The 27,924-nt window shown below is 58.3% G+C and overlaps 1 protein-coding gene across 8 annotated transcripts in view; it reads right to left on the bottom strand.

Annotated features, from left to right (window-relative positions):
* DNM2 (dynamin 2) overlaps nt 1-27,924 on the bottom strand; it is a 97,402-nt gene that overhangs the window by 30,198 nt on the left and 39,280 nt on the right. For all 8 annotated transcript variants that reach the window (XM_058290288.2, XM_058290284.2, XM_058290285.2 and 5 more), the window contains exons 3-10: nt 25,136-25,285; nt 23,561-23,764; nt 21,151-21,249; nt 16,560-16,720; nt 7,885-8,027; nt 2,546-2,681; nt 1,919-1,986; nt 1,293-1,431 (exon numbers count right to left, since the gene is read on the bottom strand). In XM_058290288.2, coding sequence (XP_058146271.1) covers nt 1,293-1,431; nt 1,919-1,986; nt 2,546-2,681; nt 7,885-8,027; nt 16,560-16,720; nt 21,151-21,249; nt 23,561-23,764; nt 25,136-25,285 — 1,100 coding nt within the window. The remainder of the gene's footprint in view (nt 1-1,292; nt 1,432-1,918; nt 1,987-2,545; nt 2,682-7,884; nt 8,028-16,559; nt 16,721-21,150; nt 21,250-23,560; nt 23,765-25,135; nt 25,286-27,924) is intronic.

Raw genomic sequence — 27,924 nt, 5'->3', positions numbered from 1 at the left:
CAGGATGGCAATGGGGAAAGGCGCGGGCGACACGATTCCAGTGTTTCGCCGGCCGGGGCCGGGTGGAGGCGCCCCTGAGCCGCCGCTGGCCCCCAGGCAGGGGTCCCTGCCGAGGTAGAACTTTCCAGCTGCTCGGGACGGACAGGTGGAACGGAGGCGGCGGGGGACGGGTGCGAAGGGGGGAGAACGGAGCCGGTTACCTTCTCGGCACACTTTCTAACGACCATGGCCAGTTCTGAGGCCACCAGGTCGACACACTTGAGGCTCGGCTCTTTGAGCTTTACCGTCTGTTTTCTCACCATGGCCTCGAAGGCCATGTCGGGGGGTGAAGAGCCCCGTCCTGGGGGCGCGGAGGGCGGGGCGAGGCCGAGAGACACCCGGGGGCAGTGGAGGCCGCGCGCGGGGCGGAGAGCGGAGAGAGAAGAAACGAGAGCCGCGGGTTAGTGGCCAGCGGGAGGGGCCTGCGCCCACATCTGCCCCGCAAGCTGCTTCGCGTCGGGGCGTCGGGGAGGGGTGGCCCGGCCTGGGGGCCTCGGTGCCGCGGGTGGCACGGCCGGGGCACATGGGCCAGAGCCGCGGGAACAGACTCAGGGACGAGTCTCCAGCCCGCCTGGGGGTTTCTCTTTCTGGCCCCCTTTTCCCGTCGAAGAAGCTTAAGCGGCAAATGTGGGCGCCTCCGGACTGGGGGGAGAGGGCTGCGGCGACCGTCCCTGCTTGGGGACGCCGCCCCGAGCGCCCACGGACATTCCCGGATGCACAAGCAAAGCCGCCCGGGCGGGAGGCGCTTCGGCCGCGGGGCCCAGGCAGGCTGCTCTGGGGCGCAGGCCGCGGGCACACACGGGCACCCAGGAGCCGGCTGTCGGGCCGCCGGCCGGGGCCCTCGCTGTGCTCTCAGCCTTGGGGGCTGAGAGGGCGGCCGGTTCCGGGGAGGCCAGGTGCCCGGGGGGCCCCAGGGAGGTGGCGGCACCCAGGGAGGTACGGGGAGCCCGGCCTCTAGCAGCCGACGCGGGCACCCAGAGGGCAGCGAAGCAACAGCTCGGGTGAGAGCCCAGAGCGTGGCAGGCACATGCTAGGCTTGGTATCGGGCGCCCAGGGCGCCCCGTCCACCAGGGTGGCGGCCCCGGCCGGCATGCTCCCCCCGTCCCCGGGCAGCAGCCCTGTGCCGGGACGGCCGGGCCAGCGTGGGCCGCCAGGGCCAGCCGGGCAGGGGACGGGGCGGGCGCTGGGGGCCCGATACCAGACCCCCGCACCCGTGTGTGGCCAGGCGGGAGGCGGCCGGCGGCGTCCGATACCTTACTGGTACACTGCCTAACGGTACTGATCAGCTCCTGGATAACCAGGTCGACGCACTTCAGGCAGGGCTCTTTCAGCTTGACGACCTGCTTTTTCACAATGGCCTCGAACGCCAGGTCCGGGGTGAAGAGCCCGGTCCTGTGAACCGCCGGGCCCGGGGGCAGGGGAGGCAAGCCGGAGAGGAACAGGGCACCGTCAGCCACTGCGCGGGCAGCGGCCGGGCCCCCACCGAGCGCGCGGGGCCCCCGCCTGCTCGCACACCCGCTGCCTGCGCGTCCCGGGGGGTGGAGGGGCGGCCAGGGGCCCCGGGGGAGGGGGAGTCAGGCCCCTGGAGCGGCCGGCTTTGTCCCAGGAAGAACGGGGGGCAGCCAGGAGGCTGGCAGGGACGGGGCACCGGCGGGGGAGGCAGCTCTGCGCCCCCCGACCCCCTGGGCACAATTCCAGGGACCCAGACCCGATGGCCGTGGGCAGTCCCGTGGCCAGCGCCAGGCCCACGCTGGAGGACAGGCCCCCTTGTGCCCTGGGAGACCCACGAGGGGCACGGCCGCTCGACACGGCCAGGGAGCCCGGGCACCCCGAGGCGGGGAGAGCGGGGGGTGGCAGCGGAGCTCCCCATGGAACCTGCCTGACGCCGTGGATGTTCTTGATGGCGTAGCTGATCTCGCGCCTCAAGTCCTTCTCGTCGAACTCCATCTGCGGGGAGACCGACAGCCACGTGAGGGGGTGCCGTGGTGCCCCCACGGCGGGCGGGCACAGGGAGAATGTTTTGGGGGGATTCCATCCCCGCTTTGGCGAGGAGCCCAGAAGCTAGCGCTCGCCATCTGCTGATGGGGGAGTTCAGAGAGGCGCTCTCGGGGGTCTCCTGGCCCCCCTAATCCAGAGCCCCCCAAAACACAGCTGGGCTACCACCCGGGGGCATTCGGGAAAACCCCACCCCCCAGCGCCCAGGGCAGATGGGCCTGTCGTGGCTTTCCCTGCGGGTGAGTCTGCACACACGGGGTGCGAGCTCTTCGTCACGGGGCGCTGCTGGCCTGGGGACCCCTTCTACTCCCTTCAGCGAGATGCTGGTGGCCTCTTTTTAGGTCAGCTTCTGTACATTTTCTACGTATTTTGCAAATAACGTGCTTGAGTTATCTGCTTTGGCGCAGGACAGTGAAACGCGGGGCTTCTAGGCCGCCTGCCGGGGGAAGGGAAGCCGTGGCAGGGGAGACCCCCTGGCTGGGGGGGGTGGGGGGCGCCCCGGCAGCGCTACCTTCACCAGCTCGAAGGGAAACCGCTCGTGGAAGATGCGGTTGATGCGGGCGCCGCCCGAGAGCTCCAGCGTGTCCACCTGGTCGCCCGAGCCCTCGATCCTCTTCTCGAAGTCCACCCCAAACTGCTGGACCATCCTGCGGGGAAGGGGAAGGGCCGGGCGTCGGGCAGCGGCTGTCGGCACAGCGCTGGGCACGGCCTGTGTGGCCAGGCCGGGGCGCCCATTCCGGCCGCACAAGCGTCAGCAGCACCCGGTACCGCGGGCTGGGGCAGACACACGGACGCCGGGGCCACCGACGGCAGGCGCGGGGACGCGGCCAGGGGGCTCTGCCCAGAGGCCGCGCCGGATCCGCCCTCGGTGCCATTCGGGGGGCGTCGCTGGCGTTCCGGACTCTTTAAGGGCGGACCCCAGCTGCTGGGCCCGGGCCCCCACCCTGACTCCTGCCTGGGGCCGCCTTCCTCTGTCCGTCCGTCCTGCTCACTGGGAAGAGGGGACGCTGCTGGGCTGCCCCCGCACGTCACCTACTCTTCACCCTGAGGTTCTGGGACCTTCTCTAGCCAAGGTCAGGCCTTCTCTGCACCCCGCCACCCCGGGGGGGAAGGACGGACGGACACGGGACGGGACTGAAGGCTGGAAAACCAAAGCATCACGTTCACCAGGCTGCTTGGGCCTCGATGCCCACACTGGCGGGCTGAGACCCTGGCCCCTTGGGCCTCGACCTCCCCACTGATAGATGGAGGCCCTAGCCCCTTGGGCCTCGACTTCCCCACGGGCAGGCTGGGGCCCTGGACGAGGTGCGGGGCTCCTTGGGCCTCGACTTCCCCACTGGCAGGCTGGGGCCCTGGACGAGGGGCGGGGCCCCCTCTGCCACGTGCGCTGGCTGGAACAGCCTCGACTTCACAGGGTCACCACGAGGGTTCGAGGGGTTTCCGTGTATCGTCATCTCCAAGAAGCCAGCGAGCCTAAAAAAGGGACCCTAACCATGCACCCACGAGAAAGCAAGGATGCTGCCCGGTGCTGGTCACCGGCCTGAGGGAAAGAGGCGTCCTGACTCCAGACAAGGGACAGAGGCTTTCCTAAAGCGCTCGCAGAACCGACGGCCTGCGGCCACTGCAGGGAACCAGGACGGAGGCGCTGGCGTTTTTGGGGTTCCCGGCACCATCAGCCTCAACCCTCTCATTTCCACCCCCCCAAAGCCTAACTGTGCTGCGCCCCCGGAGGGCTGGCTGCTGCCATCGGGACCGGCTCCCGGCGGGGCCCGCCGCCCGCTGCTGTCCAGCAGGGAAGGTTCCAGTGTACGGCTCGGGCCAAGACCCGGCTGTCCCCTGCCCCAGGGCTCTCTGCCTGAACCGCGGGGGCCGCGCAGCCCGTCCCCGTCGCCGGCTGGCCATGAGGCGGAGGGCGGGCAGAGCCTGGAATTCCTCTGGAGGCGCACAGAGGCCCGCGTTCAGGCCGGGCTGGCATCGGGGGCTCTGAGCCACGGCAGGGCCGAGGCCGGGAAAGAAACGGCCTAGAGCGTGGCGGAGCGGGGCACGGGCAGCCTGAGGGCGGCCGGGGGCGGCTCTGGCCACTACCACCAGCAAGGGGGCAAGGAGCTGCGACACAGGCACCCGCCTCCCTGGGCCCAGCGCGAGACGTCCGCCTGCGCTGCGCTCCCGGAGGGTGCCCACCAGGGCGCGGGGCGGGTGAGAGCCACGGGCCAGGCGCGGTCACCAGAGATGGGGGCGCAGCCCGCAGGCCCAAGTGCACGTCCCCGTGGCCCTGCTCCTGCCTCTCGAAGTGAGTCACCCAGGAGCACTGCCCAGAAGCCGGGGGGAGAGCGCCAGGAGAGACGCCGTTCACAGGAAGGGGTGCAGACAGCAGAGGCCGCAGACAGCCTTTTTTTTTTTTTTAAGAATTATTGTATTTACTTCTCCCACCCCTGGTTATTTCCCCTAGTGCCCCGCTCCCCCCACTGTCTGCTCTCTGTGTCCATTCACTGTGTGTTCTTCTGTGTCTGCTTGTCTTCTCATTAGGCAGCTCCAGGAACTCATCTTGGAAAATTCTGGCGTGGGAGAGAAGCGATCACTCTCTTGCGCCACCTCAGCTCCCTGTTCTGCTACATCTTATTGTCTCTCCTCTGTGTCTCTTGTTGCATCACCTTGCTGCGCCGGCTCTCCACGTCGGCCGGCACTCCTGCGCGGGGCAGCTTTTCCCGCGCTGGGCGGCATTCTCACCCAGGGGGGCACTCCTGTGGGGGTGACATTCCCATGGGGGCTGGCAGTCCACGTGGCCCAGCTCGCCCTCACCAGGAGGCCCCGGGAATTGAACCCTGGAGCTCCTGTGTGGTAGGCGGGAGCCCAACTGCTTGAGCCACATCCGTTCTTGTTTTTTTTAATCTCTCCCCACCCCCTTGTTGTTCGCACTTGCTGTGTCTGTTGGTCTTCCTTGTTTCCTTAGGAGGCACCAGGAACCGAACCCGGGACCTCCGATGTGGGAGGGAGGCACCTGATCGCTTGAGCCTGCTTTGTTGAGTCTGCTCCCTGCTTTGCTGAGTCTCTCGTTGTGTTCTTCCTCCTGTGTCTTCAGTTGCATCATCTTGTTGTGTCAGCTTGCCGTGCCTGCCTGTCACTTGAGCTCGCTGTCCTGCCTGTCCTCTTTAGAAGGCATCAGGAACCTCTGCTCCCTGCTTTGTCGAGTCTCTCATTATGTTTTTCTTCCCATGTCTCTTGTTGCGCCAGCTTGTTGCGCCAGCTTGTTGCGTCAGCTTGTCGCACCCACCCACTGTCTTCTTTAGGAGGCACCGGGAACCTCTGCTCCCTGCTTTGCTGTGTCTCTCATTAGGTTTTTCTTCCTGTGTCTCTTGTTGTGCCAGCTTGTTGCGTCAGCTTGTCGCACCTGCCTGCTGTCTTCTTTAGGAGGCACTGGGAACCTCCGCTCCCTGCTTTGTCGAGTCTCTCATTATGTTTTTCTTTCTGTTGTCTCTTGTTGTGTCAGCTTGTTGCATCAGCTTGTTGCACCTGCTTGCTGTTTTCTTTAGGAGGCACCAGTGGAACCTCTGCTCCCTGCTTTGTCGAGTCTCTCATTATGTTTTCCTTCCTGTGTCTCTTGTTGTGCCAGCTTGTTGCATCAGCTTGTCGCACCTGCCCGCTGTCTTCTTTAGGAGGAACTGGGAACCTCCGCTCCCTGCTTTGTCAAGTCTCTCATTATGTTTTCCTTCCTGTGTCTCCTGTTGCGCCAGCTTGTCACACCTGCCCGCTGTCTTCTTTAGGAGGCACTGGGAACCTCAGCTCCCTGCTTTGTCGAGTCTCTCATTATGTTTTCCTTCCTGTGTCTCTTGTTGTGCCAGCTTGTCGCATCAGCTTGTTGCACCTGCCCGCTGTCTTCTTTAGGAGGCACTGGGAACCTCGGCTCCCTGCTTTGTCGAGTCTCTCATTATGTTTTTCTTCCTGTGTCTCTTGGTGCATCTGGTAGACATGCCCGCCCATCGTGCCAGCTTGCTGTCTTCTTTAGAGGGCACTGGGAACTGAACCAGGGACCTCCCATGTGGTAGGCAGGAGCCCAATCTCCTGAGCCACATCTGCTTCCCCATGTACAGTTTTATTACCTGACATGGAACGGGGACAACACTGTGTCGGGGTGAAGGAAAGCCAGACACACAACGGTCTGTCCCAGTCACGGCGTTCTGACGGTCAAAGGCCCTGACATCACCGGCTTCCCGAGCCCGGTACAACCCTCCTGCGTGCGCCCAGAAGCCGACCCGGGCGGGCACGCTCGCTGGCAAGGCCTCCCTGGAGACCCCAATGGCGATGGCGATCCAAATTTAGGACATGCCCGGTTCGGGCTCCGCCGTCCCTCTCCTGGAGCTGGCTGTGCAGAGCCCCTCCCTCGGGCACGCAATGAGGGCGGCCGGCATCTGCTAGAAGCCGAGAACCCCAGAGGGGCCCTGCAGGCGCTGGGGCCGATGGCTGAACGGGGAAGGCTTGCCACGCTGCCTTAGCGATAATGCCAAGTGCACGCGCAGGGGGCGGCCCGCAGCCGTGCGCCCTGGAAGCCAAGATCCAGGAAAGGTGGCGCACATGGAGACGGGGCTGGGGGCAGGGGAGGGAGGCAGAGTCCCCCAGTGGGTCCCTTGGCGCCCCTGGAATTCCGTGCCACGGGAAGGTGGTCAACTCCCCACTGCAGGCCGAGAAGGCACTGGGGTGGCAGGCCGCTCCAAAGGGCAGCACAGGGACAGCCTGCAGACCCAGCGCTGGCTGAGGGCCGCAGAGCCCTGCTCACACACGGCCCTCGGAATGCTTGGGAAGGGGCGTGGCGGGGGACTGCCCCCAGGTCCGGCCCTGCTGAGGGCGCGGCAAGCCGCGTTTCCACCCCAAGGTGGCCCGGTGGCGGTGGGAGGCAAGAGCCGCTGTTGTCCTCGATTTAGGGGTGAGGGGAGGGGGACTCGGGTGCATCACCAGCCCGGGGACGCCGTCGGAGGTGGCTTCCCAGGCCCACGCGTGCAGCCCCTGGAGAGAGCTCGGCGGGCCGCAGCGAGGAGGCCCCACCAGGGTCGGTGGGGGGGTGGCAGGGCTACGCTGGCCGTAGGGCACGGTGGCCTACTGGTGTCCCACAGGGGGTCTCCCACCTCTGTCAGGGTCGCCCACCCTTGCTGAGCCCTTCCAGCACCCCAGGTCCCCGTACAGGCCAGAAACCAGGCAGGTCGAGGTGGGAGGGCGCAGAGTGGGCCTGCAGGATCGCGGGGAACGCCTGCTCCCCATCTCACAGGGGCCGTGGTGAGCCGCCCGCCCCTCTGTGTCCAGGTCGGCGAGGATTCCAAGGGACTGAGCAGGCAAAGCGGGGCGCGCAGGGCCTACGTGCCCCCCGTGGAGGCCAGGGGACACCTGGGGACGCCTGAGTCAGGACGGCCCCCACTCCAGGGTCCTCCAGGCTCCACCAGGTCCTGCCTGGCCCCCCCGGCCCTGCCTGCTCCCGCTCCCCCCCTCGCTCCCTGTGCTCTCTGGGCTCTTCCTCCAACCTGTCAGGCCCGGGCCTGCCCCAGGGCCTTTGCACCGGCCAGGGCCCTGCATTTCTGCCCGCCCAGCTCCTCGGGTCTCCACCTGTCTCTCTCCTTCCCTGGCCACTCCATCTGAAACTGCGCCCCCACCCCACTCCTCCCCATTTGCTGTTTCACCGCGGGACCCGCTATGAGCATTGGGCCCTCCCCTGAGCCCCGCCAAGGGGAGGCTGCGCGTCTGACTCGTTCCCTGCTGGACACTCAGCCCAAGGGCCTGGCACACGGAGGCGCTGGGCAGCCGTCTGCTGAACGGACGGGGGCCGGCGCCCGAGGGGGCTCCCGCGGGGCGAGGGCACGCACGTACTGCAGCAGCGCTTTGGTCTTGCGCGTGGGGTCATCGGGCCGGAAGTTCTTGTACTCCTCCACCTCCTTCTCCAGGGACAGCAGCTGGCTCTGCAGCTTGCTGCGCAGGGTCGGCAGCGACTCCCGGATGTGGTTGGTCAGTTGCTGCGGGAGAGCGGGCGGGGGGTAGGGGTGAGGGGGCGCCCGGCCCGGCCACCTGCCCGGCCACGGCCACGGGCTCGGCCCGGCTTCAGACCCGCTGGCACACGGGCGGGGGACGGGGAGGGCGCGAGGCGCTGGGGAGAGCCTGGGCCTGCGGGGGCACTGGGCGATTCAATCATATGTCCAGGGAAGCGGACGTGGCTCAACAGATAGGGTGCCCGCTACCACACGGGAGGTCCAGGGTTCAAACCCCGGGCCTCCTGACCCGTGTGGAGCTGGCCCATGCACAGTGCTGATGCGCGCAAGGAGTGCCGTGCCACGCAGGGGTGTCCCCCGCGTAGGGGAGCCCCACGCGCAAGGAGTGCGCCCCGTAAGGAGAGCCGCCCAGCGCGAAAGAAAGTGCAGCCTGCCCAGGAATGGCGCCGCACACAGAGAGCTGATACAGCAAGATGACGCAACAAAAAGAAACACAGATCCCTGGTGCCACCTGATGAGAATACAAGTGGACACAGAAACACACACAGCGAAAGAACACAGAGCAGATAACAGGAGGAGGGGAAGGGGAGAGAAATAAATAAAAAATAATAACGTGTCCACAAGAGAGGCAGAGAGATGCATCCTGACGCGGAACGACCTCCCAACAGGCACTGCTCAGCGAAAAGCACCAAAAACAACTGAGGGTCCAGCGGACGGCGCAGCGCTGGCTCATCCACACGGCGGAGCGGAGGCTGCTGTACCAACCACAAAGTGGTCTCTGGAAACAAACACGAAAACACCTCCCCCAAAATGGCACAGGACGGCACGCAAGCTGAGCTCCCTTCTGTGAACGGGGGAGAAGAGAAGACTGGCTGTATTTGCATAAGCAAAGAGGAGAAAGAGTCATAAGAAACAAACGTGGAGGAGCAGGGCAGGAAGGAGAAGACGGCGGGAAGGAGACTTTCCGCCACATCCCTTCTTTCTAGATTGTTCTGCCCTCAAACACTGTGAAACTGTTCATTCTAGACACATTTTCACAAGAGGCAGCACAGCACGAAAGGATCTGGAATGATCCCCAAGAGGCAAGAGCAAGGCTGAGAAGAGAGGGTAGGCTATACTACTGTTTGGGCTGGAGAAAGAAAGAGGGGGGCCCGCCCCAGTCCAATGGCAGAGGGAGGCACTTCCGGGACCCGTTCCCTCACGGACACTCTGAACAACAAGAATGGGCAGGAGCATCTTTCTCAGACCTCCAGAAGAGGAGTGAAAGGACTGAAGTAACAGGGAAGGTGCTGAAGCAAGAGAAAGGCAACTCAGAGATGGTGAGAGGACATAGGAGGTCCAGGGATCGACACCCAGGGCCTCCTTGCTCGTGTGGAGTGCTGCCGCGCAAGGAGCGTCGCCCCACACAGGGCGGCCCCACGCAAGGAGTGCAGCCCTGCGCAGGAGAGCGGATGCCCCAGGAGTGGTGGCACCCACACGGAGAGCTGACGCAGCAAGATGACCCAACAGCGAGGAGACACGGAGAGAAGAGACACAGGGAGCTGAGGTGGAGCAAGAGAATCACCGCCCCTCTCCCACTCCAGAAGGTCCCAGGATGTTTTCCTGGAGCTGCCTAGTGAGAAGACAAGCAGACTCAGAACACACAGTGGATGGACACAGAGAGCAGACAATGGGGGGGGGGGGTAGAAATAAGGGGAAAAAAAGATGCTATTGTAAATGGTATTCTAACATTTCATTTTTGAATGGTTCATTGCTAGTCTAGAGAAGTACATATTGCAAATGTCACTTATTAGTTCTAATAGATTTTTCTGCCCATTTCTTAGGACTTGCTATCTATTACACTTTTTAAACTCTGAAAGAACAGTTTTACATCTTTTCCAATCTGAATGACTAAAATTTTTCTTGCTTTATTGCACTTTATTACACTAGTTCCTACAGAACAATTTTGCACAAAAGGGGGAGAGTATCCGTCCTTGCTATATTCTCAATCTTTGGGGTAAAGCATTCGGTTTTTCACCTTTAAGTATGGTGTCAACTATAGGTTTTTTGTAGCTGCCCTCTGTCAGGTTTATATCTAGCTTACTGACCATTTTCATCATAAATGTATGGTAGATTTTGTCAAAATCTTTTTCCTCCATTTATTAAGATCATATGATTTCTCTCTCCTTTTAGTTTGTTACTACGGTCAACTAACATTGCTTGAAATTTTTTTTTTTAAGATTTATTTATTTATTTAATTCCCTCCCTCCCCCGGTTGTCTGTTCTCTCTGTCTTTTTGCTGCATCTTGTTTCTTTGTCCGCTTCTGTTGTCGTCAGCCGCACGGGAAGTGTGGGCGGCGCCATTCCTGGGCAGGCTGCACTTTCTTTCCCGCTGGGCGGCTCTCCTTACGGGGCGCACTCCTTGCGCGTGGGGCTCCCCTATGCGGGGGACACCCCTGCGTGGCAGGGCACTCCTTGCGTGCATCAGCACTGCGCATGGGCCAGCTCCACATGGATCAAGGAGGCCCAGGGTTTGAACCGTGGACCTCCCATATGGTAGGCGGACGCCCTAACCACTGGGCCAAGTCCGTTTCCCACATTGCTTGAATTCTGAAAGTTCAGCTGACCTTGAGTTGCGGGGATAAATCCCATTTGGTATTGATGTATTAGCCTAGATAGATAGATAGATATGATAGATAGATAATAGATACAGATGATAGATGATAGAGATGACAGATAGATAGCTAGATTATATTTAATATTTCGTTAAGAATTTTTGTGTGCATGTTCATGAGGGATATTAGCCAGTAGTTTCCTTGTCATATAATGTTTTTGTCTGATTTAGTACCAGAGTAATGCTAGCTTCATAAAGTTTGTTGGAACATCTTCCTTGATTTTCTGAAAAAGTCTGTGTAGTTTTGGCATTATTCCTAACTGAAATGTCTGATAAATTTACCAGTGAAGACATCTGAATGTGAGTTTTCTCTGTGCTTTGATTTATTATTATGAATTCAGTTTCTAGTAGACATAAGTAATACAGACTTTCTAATTCCTTCAGTTCCAGTTTTGGTAATACATATGTTCAAACACTTGTATTCCTGAAATAAACTTCTTGAGATCATTATGCATTTCCTTTTCATATGTAGTGGGATTCAATGTGTGAACATTTTATTTTACATTTTTGCATATTCATGAAATTTAATAACCTACACTTTTCTATAGTTGTAATGTCCTTGTCAGGATTTGCTGTCAGGATAAATTTAAGCTCATAAAACAATTTGGCCATTTATAAAGCTTGCCATAAACTACAGAATTGGGTGGGAGAGAGTGTAAACTACAATGTAAACTGTAATCCATGCTTAGTGGCAATGCTCCAAAATGTGTTCATCAATTGCAATAAATGTACCACACTAATGAAGGATGTTGTTAATGTGTGAAAATGTGGGAGGTGTGGGGAGTAGAGCAATGGGAATCCCCTATTTTTATTTGATAGTTGTATAATCTAAGTGTCTTTTAAAAAAAAACAAATTAAATTTAAAAGAAAGAACTTTTCAAAACAAAAACAAAAATAAAATAAAGATGGTGAGAGGGGAGCGGATGTAGCTCAAGTGGCTGAGCACCTGCTTCCCATGTACGAGGCCCTGGGTTCAAAACCTGTGCACCTCCTAAAAACAAAGAAATAAAGGGAAAAAATCCACAACTCTCTTTGAGGAGTGGATGTAGCTCAGTGGTTGAGCACCTGCTGCCCATGTATGAGGAGCTAGGTTCAATCCCCAGGACCTCCTAAAAAAAAAGATGGTGAGAATGCCCGGCTACTTTGCTGGCCCCTCCCCCACCCTCACCTGTCCAGAGCAGAGCCCACCTGCCTCACTCGTGCTCCCTGGTCCCGGTTCCACAGGGGGCAGGGTAACCCCTGTGCACATACTGGGTGCATGTATGCCGTGCCCATCTCCCCGGGGGCAGCCTGCAGGTCTGGTCCTGGACACGTGCAGTAGACTTGCCATCTGAGAACTGGCGCTGAGCCCAGAAGTGCTTTCTACAAGCACTGTAGGAAAACAGTCAAACTGCAGCTGCCTGGGGCAAAGCTGTGCCTGCTGCAGGACTTGCAGTATAGCCCCTGGGACCACAAAGCACATTGTTTCCCGGGGGGGAATGATGGAAACAGGGGGGACTCCTAGACGCACGCGCTGCCCCAGACAAGATGTACGCACAGAAAAGCCTGGGAGCCCCTGCACCTTTGCCTCAGGCTGCTGTATAAACTCTTTGTGAGGCTACGCTCTGAAGGAGGGCCCTCCCGTAGACCCATCTGCAAGCTCCTGGCAGTCCAGGAGAGTTGTGTCGTTACGTTAGCTGGAGACAGGCTTAAGGAACAGATGACGCAGAGTCTATATTCTGTCGAAAACACTTTACAGTAGCAAAATGGCCAAGATGCAACACAAGATTGAAAAACATGCAAAAAAATAACCCCAAATCACCAAGAGCCCGGTCAAAGGAGATCAAAGCATTAGAACCCAGCAATGAGGAGGACTAGGACTAGAACATCCCAAAGACTTTTAGGACCAAGAACTGCAGGAGAACAATGACGGACAGAGAGAGAAATATCAATATAGACATGGAAACCATGAAATGGGGCCCAACAGAGCTGAAGACCACAGCAACAGAAGTTAAACATTCCCGACAGGGGCTCGACAGCAGATGGGGGCTGGCAGAAGGACAGGTGCACTTGAAGAAAAGACAACTGAAATCATCCAGTCTGAGGAAGAGAAAGAAGAAAGAATGAAGGAAAAGGAAGAGAGCCCGAGGAAGGCGTAGGGCACCACCAAGAGACGCATCGTGGGAGTCCCAGAAGGAGAAGAGCAAGGAAGAGGCAGACAACACTGAAAGAAATAATGGTTGAAGACCCCCCAAATATAACAAGACATGACTATTCACAGCCAAGGAGCTCAATCGACTCAAAACGGGATAAAGCCAAACAGAACCACACCACGACACGTTATAATCAAACCGTCGAGGGCCAAAGATAGAGAATTGTGGAAACTGCAAGAAAGGAGCAACATGTCACATATACAAGGGAGCCTCAGTGAGACTAGGTGCCAGTTTCTTACTGGAAACTGTAGAGGCAAGAAGGCCACCGGATGGCCTATTTAAAGGGCTGAAAGCAAAAAACTGCCATCCAGGTACTGCACGTCTGTCAAAACTGTCTTGTGAAAATGAGGGAGAGATGACGTTCCCAGAGAAACAAAAGCCGAGGGTTTTGTCACCACTACAGCAATCCTACAAAAAATGTCACGGACAGTTCGAAAAGAAAGGACACCAAACAACTGACTGAAGCTCATGAAGCAATTAAAATCCCGGTGTGGATAACAATCAATACAGGTAAATATAAATGCCAGTACTATTGTATTTTTGGTGTGCAATTCCACTTTTTTTTTTCCTACAGGACCTAAAAGGCAAATGAACAAAAAGTCGTGATAGGGAAGCAAATGTGGCTCAAGCAGCTGGGTGCCCACCTACCACACGGGAGGTCCTGGGCTCGGTTCCCCAACGTCTCCTAAAGAAGAAGAGCAAGACAGCAAGCTGGCCCGACAGGCTGGTACAGCGAGACGATGATGCAACAAGAAGGTGACACAACAGACACGGAGGGCAGGCAGCAAGCGCAAACGCAACAAGGGGAGGAGGAATACAATATGAATCTTAAAAAAATAAAGTTACGATAAATCAGTGGTTTGGAACTCCTAATGGATAAACATGTAATTTGCGACAAGAACTACTTAAAAGGTGGGAGGACAGATATGGTAGAAAGTTAGGTTGGTATCAAAGCAAACAAGATTCTTACAGACCTAAGATGTTAAATTTACACCCCATAAAGAGAATACGGGCAAACACGGAAGCTGCAGAGACAGAGGGCAGAGTGCAGGCTCCTGGGGAGGGGGCCAGGGAGAAGGGGGAGTTTATGCCAAGCGGGAGCAGGGTTTCCGTGAGGGGTGACTGGGAAAGTTCTGGGGATGGATAGTGGTGGGGGTAGCACATGCCCCATCCCATTGGGTGGCGCGTTTGGGAGGCGTTGGGATGGGGAAGGTGATGTTGTCCATATGCTCCCACAGTTGAAAATAATCCAGGAAAAACTGAAGAGACAGGGACAGTTAAACGCAGTATGTGCCCGGGTGGGATCTAACGATGGAAAAGGCGCAAAGGAACATTAGCGGGACATATGGAAAAACTGACCGTGGATGTCAGCTCTAGATCAGTGTTCAACGTCCAAACTAAATCCCTGCACTAAAGTGATTACACAAGGGAGTGCCTTGCTCTTAGGAAATGTTCGAGGACTGTGATGTATGCGTCGTACTCGCAAATGTTCAGATAATTAACGGACACAGACAGACAGCTAGATGCATTGAGAGATGGATGGATACAGAGAGGATAACCCAGCACGAGGTTAAAATTGGTGGCGCGGGGGCTCTGCGGGGAGAGGGAAATACTGGAGTTCTCTGTAAGGGGTTTGTATTATTTTTGCAACTGTCTTGTAGGTTTGAAATTGTTTCAAAATTAGAAGTTTAAAATATATTTTTTTTAAAAAAGGGGAAGAAAAGGAGAGAGGAAAGGGGCAAGGGAAGGGACAAGGAGGCCTCTACACCCACAGAGGCCTTTCCTGGCCGAGCATGTCGAGAAGGAATCCCCGCAGAGCCACCTCCCCGGCCGCCTCTGGGGAGAGAACCGGGCGTCACGGGACGGGAGGTGGGCCAGCGTTCCCTCAGTTTGGGCTGTCTGATGACTTTTTTTATTATTGTGCCGGAAGAAAGTAAAAAACAGGAAAAAGCAAACAGTGCAACAAAAGCCACTGGATGGCGGATTCACGCAAAGTGGCGAGCAGCACGCTGCCGCTTTCCTCCGACGCTTGGGAAGCGGAGCCACCCGGCCGGGAAAGGGGCGTCCAGGCGCCTCCCGCCGAGGTGTGGCGCCAGCGGGGGCGGCCGAGGGCTCCTCCTTGCCCAGAGGTCCCTGCCCCAGCCCAGCTGCCTGCTACCGGCCCCTCTCCCGGGGCCCTGCTGACCTCAGCAGTGCCCCGTCTACCCTGCAGGGAGGCAGAGGGACGGGGACCCTCGGAGGCCCTGGCCACCCGCAGGGCTCTCACTTCCCTTCCTCTCCCCCCTCTCCTCTGTGCAGGCAGACCTGCGGGGAGGTGGGCTTCCTCTCGGAGGGGGGGTGCCCGCTGGCCCTGGACGCTGACTGCCCTCGCTGCTAGCCCGGAGGGGGCTGCCTCCGCAGGGGGCCCCTGGTCCTCGCTGGAGCCCCCAGCACCGCCTACACTCGAGCGGGCACTGCTCGGCTGGCTCGTTTCGCGGCTGTCGCCCCCGCGAGGTGTGCCTCCCCTGAGGACAGGGCCCTGGCCCCACTGCCCACCGTGTCCCAGGGGGGCACCCGGGCCCAACTGGGGCTCTGAGGTCCTGCCCCCGTTCCGGAAGCTGCCGTCACCCGGCGAGGCAGACTCGGGCCTCGCCCACTGGAGGGCAGCGCCAGCAACGGGGACGGCTCGGGTGGAGGGCCGCGGGCACCGCCGGGCACAGCGTCATGACCTGATCCCGCGCCGGGACGCGGCCTGCCGAGAGGCGGGCACACGCGCAAAGCGCTGTTACTAACTGCTGCCTCCCGTTCAGCGGGGAGGTGAGGCGCCGTCCGCGGCCTCCAGGGGACAGCGGGCTCAAAAATGATGGCCCGTCTGCGGGGGGAAAAGGACGAGGCTGCGGACACCAGCGGGGAAGTGCTTATTCACTCCTGACACGCGCAGAGCTCCGGCCACGCTGCTGAGAAAAACAAGCAGGGGGTGGAACCGTGACTGCGCTCCTTCCTGCGAGCCGTGACTGCGCTCCTTCCTGTGAGCCGTGACTGTGCTCCTTCCTGTGAGCCGTGACTGTGCTCCTTCCTGCTTTGATCGGCAGGAGGAGGCCCCCGGGAGGGACTTCCAAGGAAGTCAAGACGGCGGCTCCCCATGGGGCAGGGGAGGTGGCAGCAGGGGCGCGTCCCCGTCCGCCTTTTCACGCTGCTGCTGTTTGTGACCTGGTTGTGAGCCCTGTGGCTACGCTACCTATATATATATATAAAAAAAAAGAGCGATGGGAAAAGATCAGAGTTCCAGGCATTGCTGGCGTCTGACCCTGGCTACACCAGCGCCGTGGGCGTGGAGCAGGCGGACTCTCCTAGGGGACGGGGACCGTGATAACTGTCACCTGACGGCCACGGGAGGGCGACTGGGCTGTGGCTGGGCCAGGGCCGAGGCTCCGGGGCCCCCCGCCCAGCCCGCCGCTGGCCTCTGTGGCTCAGGCCGGGCCTCCGTCACCCGGGTCGCCAACCCCACTGGGAGATGTGACCGATCATTGCGAACAACCGTGACGGCGATGGAGGCGACCGCCAGGGTCTCACTCCCGCAGCGGCACCCGCTCCCTGAGCGCCCGCTCTTGGCCAGGCCCTGGGCCCCGTGCACTCTGTGTGGGAGCAACAGACGGGGATGGAAGCGGTGCTGCTCGGACAGGCGCTGCCCAGGACCCGCGCCGGCAGCTGTGGCGCCCCCGAGCGTCCGCGTACCTGGTTCAGGGTCTTCTGCAGGTGCGGGGTGCCCATGCGGTCGGCCATGTGCCGGTAGGCCGGGTGGGAGAGGAAGAACTTCCTCTCGGCCGCCAGGGCAGAGCGGATGTCCTTCCGGCCCTCGATGTCCTTCTGGCTGCGGTTTACCACGCCGATGTAGCCTGTGGGGAGACGGGGTCAGGCTGGGGGCAGGGCCGAGGAGAGCCTGCCCCCGCCGGGCACCTGTGGCCCAGCCATGAGCAGGAACGCATTCCTCAGAAGCGAACACGGGGGGCACCAATGCAGGGCATGGCGGAGGCAGGCCCCCCAGAGAACAGCAGATGTCTGGAGGAAGAAGAGATGACAAGCAGCCTGGCATGAGTGGGGACAGAGGAACGTTTTGGGGAAGATCAAGTCCACAATCTGAGCTTTAAGGGACGGTAAGAAAAAAATTGCAAGAAAAAAAAAAAAAAGAAGGGTCATGGGGACAACAAATCTTGTTAGAGAGTAAAAGCTATTAAATAGTTATTATGTTTTGTGTGATCTACTTATCTATTAAAAAAAAGACAATAAAAATATATATGGCTAATAATAACAACAACAACAAAGCTATTATGTCCCCCCAGCATGGGACATGACTCCCAGGGATAGGCCTCCCTGGCACCGAAGGATTACTACCAAGCACAAACTAGCAAGGCAACTTGAAAAAGACCTTGCCCAAAAGGGGGGAAAGGTAAAGAAAAATGAGTTTATATGGCTAAGAGACTTCAAAGTGAGTCATAAAGCCATTCCAGAGGTTACGCTTGTGCATGTGTCAGCAGGATCCCATTGACTGCCAAAGTAGATACTACCCCAAATAGTGGGGCTCCTGAGGGCTCTGGAGACATCCAGATACTATAGGCAGGGCAGACAGCTCAGGAGTTCAGCACCCTGCCAGTAGGCCCTTCTTTGGAATTTATGCTCCCCAGCGGGACAGAGATGGACTCAATTGTGTTTTCCCTACATATGGCTCTTCTGCCCCTTATGTTTGAACCTATAGTTAGCACTAGAGCTGATAGGCTTATGTCCAAGAGACTTAAATCTAAATCTCTGGGCTGTTCATGTGCCAGCTGGGCCCTGAATCTCAAAAGACTTGCAACACCTACTCTGCAGTTCATTGGACTCACCCAGGACAACTAACAAGGAGATGATGATGGACAATGCCCATCCCAAAGAACAGAGAGAGTCTGCAACTGCAAGCAAGACAGTCCCATCCATCTGCCCCATGGATCTAAGCCCCCTCTCAATTAGAAGCACAGTGGGTATCACCATCCCAGAATCCTCAGGATTGGGGAATGAATGATGAACTAGAGTAGATTTACTGTTATTCTACTATAGACTTATTGTGATTCTAGCAATGGAAGAACTTTTATCATTGACGTGGAGGCAGTGGTCCCTGGAGGTTCTGGGGGGAGGGAGAGGGAAAAATGGGTGTAATATGGGGGCATTTTCAGGACTTGGGAATTGTCATGAGTGACAATGCAATGACAAATACAGATCATTATATATCTTGCCATAACTTACAAAATTGTGTGGGACAGAGTGTAAACTACAATGTAACCTACAATCCATGGTCAGGGCAATGCTCCAAAATGTGCTCATTAATTTTAACAAATGTACCACACTGATGAAGAGTGCTGTTAATGTGGGAAAATGTGGGGGGGCTAGGGAGTGGGGCATATGGGAATCCCCGATATTTTTTTATGTACCATTTATGCAATCTAAGTTTCTTTCTAAAAAAATAAAGTATATTTAAAAAAAAAAAAAAAGCTATTATGTTTAAAACGGTTAGTCTCCCGGGGCTTCCCTGCCCAGAGAGATGAAAAGAACAGCAAGAGTCCAAAAACATTCCCAGAACCTGGTGGGAACAGAAGGTCAACGCTTCAAAGCCAGCAGGGGAAAAGCTGGATTAGTCAGTGCACGATGCTGGCAAAGAAACAGGATTGGAGGCCTACCAAAACTAATTCCCAGGCGACCGCAGCTTTACACTTGAAACATGGAATCAGAGGAGTATGTAAAGAAACCTAATTAATTTTAAAAAAAGATTATATTTGCATTCGGGTTTTCTGGAACGAAGCACAGGGAACAGTAAACTGTAAGAAACAGCTCTTGGAAGAGGGGCTGGGCTGGGAGATCCCACCTCTTCCATTTACAGCCTTCCGGACTGTTCTGGAATTTCTTTTAACATGAAAGTCTATTTTCAGAATTACAAAGTCAGCGTGATGACAAGATGTGCAGCGATGGGACACCAAGAAACTGGAAGGGAAGGGTCGGGGGACGGCATTCCAAAAAGCCAGGAGGCCAAGAGCTCCCCGAGGGTGGGCACGGGGCCCCACCTGTACGGGGTACAAGTGGGTATCGTGCAAGAGCAAGGACTTGGCCTCCATCAACCGACGCGGGGCCGTAAAGCCGGGGGAGGTGGGCTGGGGACAGCTGGCAGCAGCCTCTCTGCGCCCTGGGCGGCGGGCAGGAACTTCAAGAGCCTCGGGGGGGCAGAGGTGCCCGCCATGCCCCCTGCGGGCCTCGACTGCACTGCGTCCTCTCCACATCGGTCCCCGTGTCCTCCTCGCAGACGAGGGGACCTGGGCGGGGAGGTGGCGCGCCCGAGGTCACGGAATCGGAAGGGGAACAGCGGTGCAGGGCCCCAGCTCTCTCTCATCCGGGATGGCGCGCGCAGGGGACGGGGAGAAACGCCGGGAGGTTGGCTGGGGTTCCTTCTGGGGTGCCCGAGCTCGGAGCCTGCCGTAGGCTGACGAGGAGGATCTGGGTGCAGGCACGTGAGCTGGAGAAGTGAGCCGAGGTGGCAAGATGGGAGCAAGGGTGAGGGGCAGAGGGCAGGGCTGTGTTTCGTGCCAACGGAAAGGCGGGCCCCGACGGGGCGACAGGGACGGCAGCGGGCTGGGGCAGGGCAAGGCCACGGGGCACGTCTGGCCGCTCAGGGTCTGAGATGGAGGCCCGGGGCAGGCGCGAGGGACCAAGGGGGCCGGGGGGCTTGGTGCGGGTGCAGGGGGGGCCTGAAGGGGTTTTCCCTAATCAGCAACACCATTTCCTTCCTGAGTCTCTGCGGGGCCCCCGAGCCCAGGAGCCGAGAGGGTTTGGGGGCTCTGCCCCGACCCACGCTCCCTCTCCTCACAGGACCACCTTGCCACTCGGTGTCTCGGCCGGGCCGGGAGGAAGGCTCTGGAAGCGCACCCCCTGCCGATCCCAGACCTCAGCCCCCAGGAGTGATGGGGGAAAAGCCCAGAGAGCGAACGAAGACCCAGGTGATGCTGGCAAAGGTGCGAGGGCCAGAAGGCACCCAGCGCTGCGGGGTCACGCGTGCGTGTGTGTGCGCAGGGACTAACACACAGAAGCGAGCACGGACACTCCGTGCTGCAGCACGGCGGAAACCGGGAAGCAACCCTCGTGTCCAACCAAGGAGGACAGAGCGGGGGCCTGGGCACGCCCCGACGAGGACCGCCACGGGGCCTTCTGGGGTCATCCTGAAGACCGCCGGCCTGTTCCGGGATGTTCTCCGAAGTGAAACGGAAGAGCCAGCCTGGAGCTGGGGCGGTGGGTTCAGACACCAGCCTGCAGCCTCTTAGTTCTGGGAGCTGGGGGCAAGGGCAACGCGGTTTCTTTGACCATAAAATGGAGATAAGAAGAGAACCGCCTTGGCAGATGGGCGTCGGGATGAGATGAATTCCTCCGCCCAGAGCGCGCGGCCTGGTGCACGACAGGCACACGATGCCACCTAGCCTCCTTTTTGCAAATGAATATACTTCAGCTGTTCCTGTCGGAAGACTGTGAGCCTGAACCCAGGCAGGCCCCGTCCAGAGCTAACGGCCAGGTTCCAGGCCACTCCCATTGGCCGCGGCTCAAAATGGGGCGCGTTATACGGGTCACACGATCCGGTCTGAGCCACGAATAAATGGTACGGGAAAACCAAAGAGGATGGGAGGGGGAACGGGGAGAAAGGAAACTTAGGGATTTATGTGAAAACTGATACGATGCCTAGGGCTTGCTCTAAAACCTCCCAGGAAAAAAATAACAACGGTAGGAGAGGAGAGGATGGGAATTCCAGACTGGCCCAAAGTTGAAGACCACGGAAGCTTGGTAACGGGTCCGTGGGGGCCATCCAACTCTTCTCTCTGCTTTTGAGAATGTCTGAAAGTTTTTCTACCAGCCAGGAAGTACAAAAATCAAAAAAAGTTACAAACTCGGGGGGGAAAAAACTGTTTGGAAGGAGATCCAGAGGGTTAAGTAAAGGCTCTCTCGGGCAGTAGGACTGCGGCTGATTTTACTTTCCTCTTCCTGCACGCTTGTTTTCTAAAAGCCGGTGTGTCCGTGTGTCACGGGTGTGACGTGCAGGAGACAGTGAGCGGGTGTCAACCGGGTAAGTGAGAAACAAATATGCACAGATCAGAAAGGAAAAGAGACACCAGACGTTTATAGGGGAAAAAAGAAAGAAGGATTTACAACAAAACGTAACCGGGGCAGCGGGGCGACGGGACGGTGCGGTGCGTGTGTCCCTGCTGGCCCCCCCTGCCCCGCACGCCGCCCCGAGAGCCCCCGCGCCCCCGCCCGGCCGCACCTCTTCTCAAGGGGAGCAGCTTGTTCTCCAGGACGTCCCTGGCGTCGGTGCCTTCGTCCATCAGGTCGAGCTTGGTGATGACGCCGATGGTCCGCAGGCCTGCGAGAGCCGGGGGGTCAGAGGGCGCCTGAGGACACGCGGCAGGGGCTGCGGCCCCCGGCCACCTGGGGTCCAGCGGGCCGGCCCCTTCCAAGCCATGGGACCTGGGAGGGGCCGTCGCTTCACCTCCCTGGGACCCAGCCCACCCCGCGTCAGGCGAGGACGGTAAGCGGCGGCCCCAGCTTGAGAGGGTCGCCCGCCACCCTCGGCATTTCGGGCTCGGCACCCACACAGCATCTTGCTGCTGCAGGGTCGGGGGGCGACTGCGGCGGAACTCGACCCACAGGCCGGGGGCTCAGAGCTGTGCCGCCCGCAGCGCGGGCAGGGTCCCGACAGCACGCGCATCCGCGGCCACCGCGTCTAGGGTTTCGTTCCACCCGAGTGACCAAAACTCCGCGCCGGTCACCACCCTGTGGAATTAATGTCTCGTCGCCCCACGTCATCCAGAGTCACGGGGATCCTGGCAGCACCGTCTAACGCCAAGCGCTCAACCGCCACAGCCGGCCCTGGGGACCAGCCTCCGGGCTGGCCGCGTGTGGACGTGCCGCGCGGGCGCGACGCGCAGGAGAGAGAGAGGCGCGCCCGGGGAGACGGCCCCGGGGATGCCAAGGTGGACGGGGAGGCGGTGACGCCTGTGCCCTCCCAGGGCCTCGACCCGCTCAAACGCGGCTGGGGGGAGTGGAAACCGGGCCCGTCTCTCCAGGGCGCCGTGTGGCCGCGTCCAGGGACAACTACAAAGCTTGTACCCGGAAGGAAGGGGAGAGGCAGGGCGAGGGAGACGGATGCGCCCGGGGAGGGGTCACAGCAATTCCAGAACAATAAAGAAGCAATGGTCCCACTTCGAAAACGTGCGAGAGAGAACCCTGGAAGGCTACCTAGCAAGCGGAGCCCGCAGCTCCTCCACGGGGTGGGCGTGCGCTGCTGTCTCGCTTTAGGCTCTAGATCTGTAGAGGTGGTAGCAATCACAAACACGTGCAAAGGCAGGAAAACACGCTTGGGAAAGAACGAACGCCAGCCTCAAGTTGACCAGGCGTGTTTCAGTGCGTTCAGGCCCACTTTTTCCTCGCCCAGTCAGGCATCCAATGTGTCGTCACCGTTGCGCCCCATTTCCCAGGAGGATGGGGTTGATGTGAGCGGAGGGGGGCTGTGAGCCCTGGGCACAGGGCCCCCGGGAGCGGGGCAGCCTCTCCTGGGAAAGCACGCCTGGGTGGGTCGGGCGAGGAAGCGGGCACAGCCTGTCCCTGTTCACTGAGGGGGACAGAGGCGTAGCGCATGGCCCTGAGTTTGAAGGAGATGACAGTCCGGCGGGGAGAAGCAGGCCCCTTCACTGAAGGCGCCTGGGCCCTGCCCGAGGGCTGCAAACCCGGAGAGCCAAGGAGCCTGACTCCCTCAACTTCCCCACCCGTCCCGACTGCCCCCCGAGTCGCCTGGGAATTCCAGCCGTTTGGTAAACGTTTTGGTTTTGGCTGCACTCGGCTAAAACGCCCCCAAAGTTTGCTGCAGTCCACAAGGGGCTGCTCGCCCAGCCCCTGGCCCTCCCCACCCCCTGCACCACCCACTCAAGGCCCCCGTGCTGGATCTCGAACAAGCCGGGCTCAAAATCACCCACTGCCCGTGATCCTCCGGTTTGCCTCTTCCCCGTTCTGATCCTGCCTAACACCTCACTCCTTCAGAGGCTCCTGAAGGCACAGGCGACTGGTTCTCCTCTCTCCCCAGAACCTACCACTGCCTGCAATTCTCTCCCTGGCTTCGGCCCTGGCTGTGTTCTTTCTCCCCACGGGTGGCAGGGACCCTTGTTGATTTTGTCCCCTTCGGGCCTCCCAGGGCCAAAACAGGGCCTGGTGCAGAGCAGGGGCGCAACTAACACCCAGTGAGTTCGCGGCCCGAGGGAAAGCTTGACCTTGAAGCTCCTGGCCAGGGACGCCACAGGCCCCACCGCTCCCTCTCGCCCTGACCTGCTGCACAACCTCGTCGTTCTTTACCCGCCTGGTAAATGTGTGAGTTTCCAACCCTGCGCTGAGGACTGTGTGGAGACAACCTACAGCCCGAGAGTCTGGGGTGGCCGTTCCCATTAAATGGGGGTGTAGGGGAGGGGGAGGAGAAGGCGGGAGACAAGCCCCGGGGAGGGGAGGCCACTTGGCGAGGCGGAGCGTGGAAGCGCGCCCGTGCCCTTCGAGGCCCGGGCTCTCCCCGCTGCCCTCCCGAACTCCCCAGCTGCCACGCCCCGGCCCCGGGGGCGACCGCTGGCACTGCTGCACCCCGTGGGGAACGGCGGGGGCCCGAGGGCTTCTCCCGGGGAGGCGGCGGGTACCTTGGGGGTCGACCTCCTTGGCCAGCTTGAGGGCGTCCGAGTTGGCCAGGTCCATGTTGGCGGGCGTGACGGCCAGGATGAGGCTGCTCTCGCGGCCGATGAACTGCAGGATCATGTCCTTGATCTGGTACTCGATGTCCGGGGGCTGGTCGCCCACAGGCACCTTGGTGATGCCCGGCAGGTCGATGAGGGTCAGGTTCAGCACTGGGGGGAGGGCAGAGGGGCGGGCGGTCAGGGCGGGGCGGTGGCGAGGCCCCACGGGCGCAGGGACTGCAGCCGGGACCCCACCCACGCTCCAGGGCCCCTGGCGCCGCGCGCCCGCGCAACACTGAGGAGACGGCGTGTCAACACAGGGACGGCTGCGTTTGCGCAGCGGGCTCAGCTGAAGTGGGTAAGTCAAGTTCGGCCCGTGCCGAGGAAGCCCTGAAAACACAGAGACGGGTGTGCTCTGTTGCGCAATGGGTGGTGCATTGGATTTCTAAAAACACAAATGTGGGAAGCGGACTTGGCCCAGTGGTTAGGGCATCCGTCTTCCACATGGGAGGTCTGCGGTTCAAACCCCGGGACTCCTGACCCGTGTGGAGCTGGCCCATGCGCAGTGCTGGTGCGCGCAAGGAGTGCCCTGCCACGCAGGGGTGTCCCCTGCGTAGGGGAGCCCCACGCGCAAGGAGTGCGCCCCGTAAGGAGAGCCGCCCAGCGCGAAAGAAAGTGCAGCCTGCCCAGGAATGGCGCCGCACACATGGAGAGCTGACACAGCAAGATGACGCAACAAAGAGACACAGATTCCTGCGCCGCTGATAAGGATAGGAGCGGACAAAGAAGAACATGCAGCAAATAGACACAGAGAACAGACAACTGATTTAAATAAATCTTTTAAAAAAAATAAAAACACAAATGTGATGCTCTTTGCGTCCTGAGAAGAAACAAACGCTCCCCAAGGTGTGCTCGGGCGGAAGGGAGCGTGAAAGAGCTTTGTGCTCTGCTACGATCTGAGCAAAAGGGGGACGCGCACGCACGTCCATCAGGCAGTTCCAATCAGGGCTCGGGCAGACAGCCGACATCCTCTGAAAGTCGTGAAAACATGTCACCCTGGGGGGAAGGGGCAGGTTTTCCCTGCACACACCCTGCCATCATTTTTCGATTTGAGCTACGTGCGGGCGATATGCCTTCAAAAACAAATGTGGGAACCCATCCTACGGGCAGTTCCGAGCAGGTCGGGAGAGTCCCCGAGGGCTGGCTGCGCTGGCGGTGGCCGCCGCTGCTCTGTTGGAGGCAGGGCCCCTAGCTTTCGGGCCCCCGGCAAAGCAGCAGCGGATGGGCTGCCGCGAGCCTGCGCCGCTCCGGGGCCGCCGCTGCCTGGGAGCCGGGGGGCAACTGCCCCCTTCCCAAGGGGCGTCCGGTTGCCGGTGGCCGCCGTCCCCACCACTCCCGGCGGTCCCCCTGCAAGGCCGTGTTTTTCTGAGAGCTGGAATCGCTTTCTGGGCACCTATCCAAGGTGGGGAGATGGCGACCGAGCGTGCCGGGGGGTGGGAGTGTGCCCCGGGGGGGTGGCGGGTATGCACGCCGCGCTCCTACCGTGTGGCGAGTAGACGCGCAGGTTGATGGGCACGGGGGAGATGCCTTTGTTGGTCCCCGTGACCCTGTCCGTCTCCGCCTCTATCTCCTGCCGGACTTCGTCAAAGTCTGTAAACTTCTTGGACTTGCAGTGCAAAAACTCGGCATATTCTGAAAAGGGAAGGGAGAAGCCCGAGGTCAGGACAGGCGTCCTCTTTGCCGGCGGGGACTCGGAGGACGTCTGGGACGAGGGATCCGTCACGCGGACAGGGTCGGGGATGCGTCGGGGTCGCTCCGGGAACCTGGGGTGTGGCGGTCCACTCACTGGACGAGGATTTGAGGGGGACGCTCCTCAAGACTGAGCGCCACTCCTGACCCTGGAGAGCCCGCGAGAAGCAAAACAGGGAAAGGTGCAGTGAGCACGGCATTTTTCTACCTACGTGCCATGACGAGAGTCAAAAGAAGTAACCGGAGCCGCTGGGGAGCAAAGTTTGGCAGGTGCCTCCGGAAGGAAGGACAGAGGTACCGCATGGCCAGGCGGTCCCAGTTCTAGGCTTATTCCTTGTATGCTGGTAAGGATGTAACAATTAAGAGATGCATTTGTACCTAACAACATAGCCCCTTTATACGTGAAGCAAATACTGACAGATCTGAAGGGAGAAAATGAGAATTTTACGGTCACAGTAGGAGACTTTAACACGTGACTTGTAATAATGGATAGAACATCTAGTCAGAAGATCAGTAAGGGGGCAGCGGCTGTGGCTCCATCGCCTGGGCTCCCGTCTACCATATGGGAGGCCCTGGGTTCACTTCCCGGGGCCTCCTTGTCAAGGCAGGCTCGCCTGCATGCCATGGAGAACTGACAGCCCGCGCCCACGGAGAGCTGGTGCAGAAAGATGACACAACAAAGGGAGACAAGCAGAGACAGAAGAACGCACAGTGAATGGACACGGAGAGCAGACAGTGAGCAAGTGGCAAGGGGGGGATAAATAAAAATAAATCTTTAAAAAAAAAAGATCAATAAGGAAATACAGGTCCTGAACAAGATTCTAAACCAACTAGCCCTAACAGACACATGTAGCACACTTTACCCTACAACAGCAGAATACATGTTCCTGAGTGCACACAGATCATTCTCCAGGACAGACCTTGTGTTGGGTCACCAAACAAGTCTTAACAAATTCAAAAATACTGAAATCATAGAATGCGTGTTCTCCAACCACAACAGAATGAAGCTAGAAATCAGTAACAGAAAGATAAAGGGAAAATTCACAAACACATGTAAATTAAACAACATACTCTCAAACAACTGACAGGTTAAAGAGGAAACTTGGGAAATATCTTGAAGTGAGTGACAATGAAAACACAACACAGCAAAACTTACAGGATGTGGCAACGGCAGTGCTGAGGGGGAAATTTATTGCTCTAAATGCTTACATTAAAAAAGAAGATAGATCTCAACTCAGAGACCTAACCTCAAAACTGGAAGAACTAAAAAAAGAAAAGTAAACTAAACCCAAAGGAAGCAGATAGAAGGAACTACCAGAGATAAGAGTGGAGGTAAATGAAATAGAGAATAAAAAGCATAATAGAACAAAACCCAAAGTTGGTCCTTTAAAAAGATTGATGAGGGAAGTGGACTTGGCCCAGTGGTTAGGGCGTCCACCTACCACATGGGAGGTCCACGGTTCAAACCCCGGGCCTCCTTGACCCGTGTGGAGCTGGCCCATGTGAAGTGCTGATGCGCGCAAGGAGTGCCGTGCCACGCAGGGGTGTCCCCCGCATAGGGGAGCCCCACGCACAAGATGGCACTCCATAAGGAGAGCCGCCCAGCGCGAAAGAAAGTGCAGCCTGCCCAGGAATGGTGCCGCACACACAGAGAGCTGACACAACAAGATGATGCAACAAAGAGAGACACAGATTCCCGTGCCGCTGACGACAGAAGCAGACAAAGAAGAACATGCAGCGTATAGACACAGAGAACAGACAACCGGGGTGGGGGGAGGGGAGAGAAATAAATAAATAAATAAATAAATAAATCTTTTTAAAAAAAGATGATGATAAAAATTGACAGAACTTTGGCAGGGCTGATGAAGAAAGAGGATGCAAATGACTGAAATCAGAAACGGAAAGGGGGACATTACTACCGACCCCACAGAAGGAGAAGGAAGAGAAGATCTCAACAGAACAGCAACTAGTATAAATGAACAAATTTGTGTCTTTTTTTTGTTAAACGAATAGAAAAGAAGCGTCGTCGCCGTGGACTTGTTAAACCACCTCTGAGTAGGAGGCACCAGGACTTGTCCATGACGTTGGCTGCAGGGGGGCGGAAGGCGGTGCAGGGGGAGGGATGGGTGCAGATGTGTGTCTGTTTCCACTCCGATGCTAGCCGCTGATGTGCGCGTGCATCTCTTGGTTACAATGTAGGAAAACATGGTCACCTAATTCAATGGAAGCATACCTTCTTGCTACTATTCAGTAGAGATCCGATAATGAATTCTCATAGAAGCCTTTTACTTATTGTACTCCATTGCCTTATGTGTCATTTTGAATTGAGCATTAAGGAAATGCAGTTTTTGCGACTCTGCCAATATCGATAGAGGCCTGTTGCCCTTTCTGTCTTTTATGACATTTTTGTCCCCAAGAAAGGCAGGAATACATTTTCTCCCCCGATTGAGGTGGTGTCCTGTATTCTTGGCTATCACAATACTCGTGACTTTGGGACTCTGAACTGGTAAATATTCGTAAAAAAGCGTGATACATTGTGTGTGATCTCGACCACATAAAAACGCCTGCTCAGTTGTGCGTCT

This window comes from Dasypus novemcinctus, chromosome 30 (genome assembly GCF_030445035.2).
Source record: "Dasypus novemcinctus isolate mDasNov1 chromosome 30, mDasNov1.1.hap2, whole genome shotgun sequence".
NCBI lineage: Eukaryota > Metazoa > Chordata > Mammalia > Cingulata > Dasypodidae > Dasypus > Dasypus novemcinctus.
Note: the sequence above shows the minus strand (reverse complement) of the source record. Positions and strands in the feature narration are given on the sequence as shown.